Source organism: Carlito syrichta, unplaced genomic scaffold, assembly GCF_000164805.1.
Source record: "Carlito syrichta isolate Samal-C Ts95f unplaced genomic scaffold, Tarsius_syrichta-2.0.1 Scaffold305643, whole genome shotgun sequence".
NCBI lineage: Eukaryota > Metazoa > Chordata > Mammalia > Primates > Tarsiidae > Carlito > Carlito syrichta.
The window spans coordinates 442,720-449,080 of NW_007249739.1; the positions used below are offsets into that span (position 1 = coordinate 442,720).

Consider the following 6,361-nt stretch of genomic DNA (forward strand, 5'->3'; position numbering starts at 1 on the left):
TTCTTTTCTCATTCCCTCCCCCCAACTCAGGCCCTGATCAGCGGAGGCTGGACCCCTGCAAAAAACTTTCTGAGGTTTTTAATCAGAATAGTACTGAATAAATTTGGAGAGAATTAACACTTTCAGTTTTGAGTCATGTCATCTATAAACATGGTATATTCATTTATATCATATTTACTTTCTTTTTATTATAAAGATGTGGGGTAAATTCAGTGTTAGGTATATAAACATTGATCATGCAGGTACCCTTGTTGATGAGGTATGCCCCTCCCTCTCCCAGCAGTTTCCCTCAACTGCCAATCCTAACCCCCTTCCCCTGACAGTTTTCAACTACTGCCAATCGCTTTCTTATAGAATGATAATTGTTCAGGGTCTATTTATGAGTGAGAACATATGGAACTCTGATCTTTGTTTCTGTGATAAATCACTGAGTATGATCGACTCCTCATCCATCCAAGTTGCTGCAAAGTCCATATATTTGTCCTTCTTTATGGCTGCATAATATTCCATTGTGCATATGTATCACTTTTTTAAAATCCAGTCTAGCTTCGATGGGCAACATGGTTGGTTCCATGTTTTTGCTATTGTGAATAGTTCTCCCAGGGACTGAGGGTGTAGGGGCCTTCGGTGCCCTGGGAGCAGGGAGCTCAGTCCTGTGCAATGAAGAAGTTCCCACCCAAAGGCGAATAGGGCCTCTGGCTTTTTCTCACTGCCAGGGGTTGAGAAAAAGAAAGTGAACTGAGAGCAGTGGAACTCTGTGGTCCGTGCTCTGCAGAAGTGAGGTGCATGGTAATTCTCCCAGTGAATGCACGATAGCCCCCTTTCTCGGGCTGTTAGATATTTATGTAGTTTCCAGCTTTCAGTCAGCGCTATAGACTGCTTCCTCTGCAAACAGAGCTTGCTTTGAATTTCAAAATAAACTTCTAGAAGCAGAATGACTGGGTTCGAGGGTGTGGACATTTGAATGTCCTCAATATAGACAGTCAAATTACTCTCTGAAGATAGTGCTCTCAGGGTCCTCATTCTGAGATTCTCTTCCAGGAAGAACAGACATTTTAAGCAAGTGACAACAAAGCAAGGTGACAAGTGTCAAGCTGGCCAGTCAGGTATAGTTTAGCATGGGAGGAGTTATGAGTGTCATATGAGGAACTCAGAAAGTGGAAGGGCAGAAGCCTTAGCTCAGTGATCAGGATCACTGGGGAACTTGTTAGAAATGCCAAACCTCAGGCCCCATCCTGACCTATTGAAATAGACACTCTGGGGACTGGGCCCAGCAAGGTGTGTGTCACCATGCCCTCTGGGTGATTCCAGTGTCTGCTGAAGTTTGGGAACTCATGCCTTGGAATGATGGTAGCAGACACTTCCGGGCACGTGGAGTCACGCAGGAAAAGACAGGATACAGATGTAGGTTCCAGGACCCAGAGAGGCTGGACATTGGTGAACCTGACCACAGTGAAAGAGACAGGGGAGGAGCTGGATGTGAGCTGATGCACACAGGGTCTTTGGGGATCAGAGCAGAGCAAGAGTGTGACCTAGGGCTCTTCATGAAGATAGAAGATAGACAGGACAGAAGACATGACAGTAACGTATTGCTGTAAAAGGGCAAAATTAAGAATGAATAATGGACAGAATTTATGAAGCACTTACATTATGCCAAAACTACCTATATCAACTCATCTAAACCTCACAACCCCAAGAGAGCTATTGTTATTACCCCTACTTTATAGACAAGTCTGAAGACGAAGTGGTTGAGTAATTTTCTCAAGATCACGCAGCAGCAAAGTGGTCAAGCCAATCTTGCCTTGTCCGCTGACCTCAGTGCCGCTACCCTTGACCCCTACCTGTGCTACTCTGCCACTCCTAGTGAGTACAAGATATCCTGTGTGAGGTCCTAGTTTGGGCCATTGGAAGAGAAAAGAATGATGAGACTATGAAGATTTAGATTTGTTCAGTAAAGGAGGAAGAAGGGGCCAGCTCCGTGGTTCATGCCTGTAATCCCAGCACTTTGGGAGGCCGAGGTGGGAGGATCCTTTGAGCCCAAGAGTTCAAGGTGAGCCTGGGCAGCATAGCGAGACTTTGTCTCTACAAAAAAAGTCAAAAAATTAGCCAGGCACGGTGGCACCTGCCTATAGTCCCAGTTACCAGGGAGGCTGAGGTGGAAGGATTGTCTGAGTCCAGGAGGTCGAGGCTGGAGCTGTGATCGTGCTACTGCACTCCAGCCTGGGCGACAGAATGAGACCGGGACTCAATAAAAAAAAAGAAGAAACCGGGCTCGGTGGCTCAGCCTGTCATCCCACGCTTTTGGGAGGCTGAGGTGAGTGGATTGCCTGAGCCCGTGGGTTCGAGACCCGCCTGGGCAGCGAGACCTCATCTCTACAATAAATCAAAAAATCAGCCGGGCGTGGTGGCACATGCCTGTAATTCCGGCTCCTCGGAAGGCTGAGGCGGAAGGATCGCTGGAGCCCCGCAGGTCGAGGCTGCCGTAGCCGGGAGCGGCCACTGCACTCCAGTCTGGGCGACAGAGTGGGACTCCAACTCAAAAAAAAAAAAAAAAGAGAGAGAGAGAGGGGGAGGAATTAGTACCACTAACACAGCTGATTGGAAGCAGCACGGGGGCTCAAGCCCGGTTCCCCCAACGTTCGTACCAAGGATTGTTTTGCCTTGTCAAATAATGACTAGACATGCTTCATGTGTCAAAGATGGTGATAATTAGCACTTATGCATCCCATTCCGGGCATGGTTTCCATTTAACTTTTACATCATCCGCATCTTACTGGAAGTTCAATCACTTAGATCACAAGAAGTCAGATGATCGTTTGTCGCCCCATGCTGCTTCCCAGTGGTATATCAAGGTTCAGCTCCGAGTCTGTCTGCCTCTGAAGTCCAGTCTGCCCACCACACCTGCTGCCTGCAGTTAGCAGCTGGCATTCGTTTAGCTCGTACCTCATGCCTGGTGCTGTGCCACCCGTAATACATGGCAGTGCCTCCCGTCAGCTCGCAGTGATTTCGAGATAGGCCATACTGTCCCCATTGCACAGATGTGGAAACTGAGTCCCAGAAAGGTTAAGTGCCTTGTCTAATTCACAAAGTCCGTAAGTGGCCAGCATTTGTGTTGTTCACCACCTGTATCTGCTCTCTGCTCTGTGGGGCATGATGAGATGTGGGAGGACTACACATCCTTGACCCTGACCTCACTCCTAGGCTTGGTCAATGTCATGTGTGTCACCTATGGGCAGAGGCTGTCAGAGCAAATTTGAAATCTACTGCATTTGCTTTGCTCGGTGTGGCTATTGTTGAAGCCTGGGACAAGGAGGAGCAGTTTCAGCCTTGAGGGTGGATGACCTAGAGAAAGATCTGCCTGCCTACAGTAGGCATGCAGTGCAGGAGAGGGACTCTTTGCTGTCGAAAGCCCCCAAGATGCCGGGGCTGTCTGTTGCCTCAGCGTCACCCAGCCCCTCTTGATGGACTCAGGGCGCTGTTGTCGGTCTGCCTCCCAAGTCCAATTTCACAATCCACATCTTGTGCCTCGGTGAATGCCTTCGAATCCAACAATACTGAGGGTTAGTCAAGAGCTAAAATCTCCCTTTTGCTTTTTTTCAGTCACTGAAAACAACGCTCCCAGTTTCTGCCCTTCCGTTGTTCTGGCTTCTCTCACAGAGAACGGTAAGTTCGTGGTCTCTCTGGTCTCTCTTACAAGAGCACCACCTCGTACATCCTCTTTCTTGTCTTCCTCCTCTTTCCTCTTGCTCTTGTCCAGCCATGCATGGCTTGTGTGACCCTTTCACATTCACGAGCTCCAGCTTCCATGGACTGGACACGGTCACGGGTAAGGCAAATACCAGCCCCATGCCCTTGCCAATGAGGAAACCAACTCATGGGAATTAGTGTAACTAACGCAGCTGATTGGAAGCCGCGTGGGTACTCAAGCCCAGTTTCCCCAATGTTCGTGCCAAAGATTGTTTTGCCTTGTCAAAGAATAACTAGACATGCATCATCCTGGAGCAGTGTCAAGGGTGGTGATATTTGTGGGCAAAAGGCAGCTCTTTATTAGTGCTAAAGAATCGGCCCAGGAACCCAAGAGCCCAGGCTGTCCTCCCTCCTGCACGTGGCACTGGCTCTCCCCATGACATGCTCTGTCTGACCACAAGGCAGCAGGAAGTGCAGGGCGTTAGGTGCAGTGGGGACGTCCGGGTGCTCTGGGTGGGGGTGAGGTGGAAGGGGTGAGGGCTGGCGTGGGCCGCGACTGCACTGTCCCCAATTCTGCTTTCCTTTGTCCGGAAATTGGAGGATCAGCCTGGGATCCAGGGATCACTCAGTCAAGAGGCCAAAGGACACTAATTTCTGTCCTGTGACATGATGTCTGGGGAGCCCTGGACATCTGTCATTATGGCCCTGGCTGGAGAGACAGAACATAGCTCGTGTGGAAAGGGATTATTTAAAGCTAAGGCTGTGGCTAAAAGTATAAAAATATCAACTCATGTCATCAGTTTCCTTAACTCAGTTGAAATAGCTGATTGTGGAGATCACATATACATTTTATTTATCTGAGCTTTCTATAGAAATGTCTATGCTGGCTGAGCGTGGTGGCTCATCTTGTAATCCCAGTACTTTGGGAGGTTGAGGCGAGAGGATTGCTTGAGCCAGCGTGTTCGAGACCAGCCTGGGCAGAATGGGGAGACCTCATCTCTACAATAAAATCACAAAAATTAGCCAGGCGTGCATCTGTAGTTCCGGTTACTTGGAGGGCTGAGGCAGAAGGATTGCCTAAGTCCAACAGGTGGAGGCTGCGGTGGCTGTGAGCGTGCCACTGCACTTCAGCCTGGGCATCAAATGAGACTCCAACTCAAAAAAAAACCCCAAAAACGTCTATGCCAAGTACTTCATCTATATGATCAGTTGTCAGCTTCCTGAAATATTATGAGGTTGGTGTTGTGACAGGTACATCATAGACGGTAGAGGTGGAGCTCAGAGAGAGATTGGCACACCCAAGTCCAAACAGATAACACAGGTCCCAGTCAGATTTTGGTCAAAACTGATTTTAAGTTTTATCAAGGTTATGCCCTAACACAGCTAAAGTGATCAAAAAGTCCCCAAAGATTTATGGTTCGAAAAACAAAACGAAACAGACTAGTTTCCTGCCTTAACCTCCACTCACCTGTCCCTTCCACTCCCAGAGGCCACCACGCTCAATCCTTGTAGCTATGTTTTGCTCCGCCTCCTCCATGTTTCTGAATTAGAACTGGGCCTTTGTATCCATGGGTTCCGCATCCGTGGATTCAACCAACCGCAGATCAGAAATATTCAGAAAAAAGCTCCACAAATTTCCAAAAAGCCAAACTTGAATGTGCTACGTGCTAAGTGCGATGTCGAATCCACGCAACTGAAGTGATACGTAGGCCTTGTGCCAGGCAGTGTAAGTAATCTAGAGATGATTTAAACTACGTTGAATCCACACGAATGAAGAACAGGGTAGGCCTTGAATTAGGTAGTATGAGTAAGCTGGAGATCATTTAAACTATATACTATTTAAAGTATGTGGAGGACGTGTGTAGGTTACCCACACATGCTCCACTCCATTTTTTTCTTTGAATTGGAGTCTCACTCCATCATCCAGGCTGGAGTGCAGTGGTACACTCACAGGCACCCCAGCATGGACCTGCTAGACTCCAGTGATCCTTCCACCTCAGTCTTCCAAGTAGCCAGAACTACAGTTGCGTTACCACGCCCAGCTAATTTTTGATTTATTGTAGAGATGAGGTCTCACCAAGTTGCCTGAACCTGAGGGCTCAGGCATCCCTCCCATAGGGCTGGGATGACAGGCTGAGCCACTGAGCCCGGCCATTTTGCATATTTTGAAAAAGAGACTTGGGCATCCGCAGACTTTAGTGTCTGTGGGTAAGGGTGGAGCGTCCTGGAACCCATGTCCAACAAATAACCAGGGACGACTGTATTTGCGAATCCCACTGTTTCTTGATTCGCCAATTGTAGAGGTAACAATGCAGTTTTGCTTTGGCAGATGAAAGCTCTGCGTTCTCTCTTTTATCCCTCTTTTTTCCAAGTTTCTGCCTTCATCCTCAAAATATAATAATATCAAGACTGAAACAAGAGAAACTCTTATTATTATGACCCTGCCAGTATGATTCACCATGGAGTCCAAAGGAATCCTAGCAGCACCTGTGGTAATTGTCAACCTCCACGTCCAAGGGTGTCAGCAGTTCCCTGTCCTCAGCCCCAGCCCTGGCGGCACCTCGTACTCCCTGGGCTCCCCAGGGTCTGTGGGGCCCTCAACTGTGTTAGGACTATCCTTGGTGGGCTCTGGGATGCTGATTGTTCCCTTGCTGAGTCCGTTGGCACACCTGTT

General features: G+C 48.4%; 1 protein-coding gene across 1 annotated transcript in view; it reads left to right on the top strand.

Annotated features, from left to right (window-relative positions):
- TG (thyroglobulin) overlaps positions 1-6,361 on the top strand; it is a 279,837-nt gene that overhangs the window by 115,850 nt on the left and 157,626 nt on the right. The window contains exon 35 of the mRNA XM_008061957.1: positions 3,601-3,663. Within this exon, the coding sequence (XP_008060148.1) occupies positions 3,601-3,663 (63 nt within the window). The remainder of the gene's footprint in view (positions 1-3,600; positions 3,664-6,361) is intronic.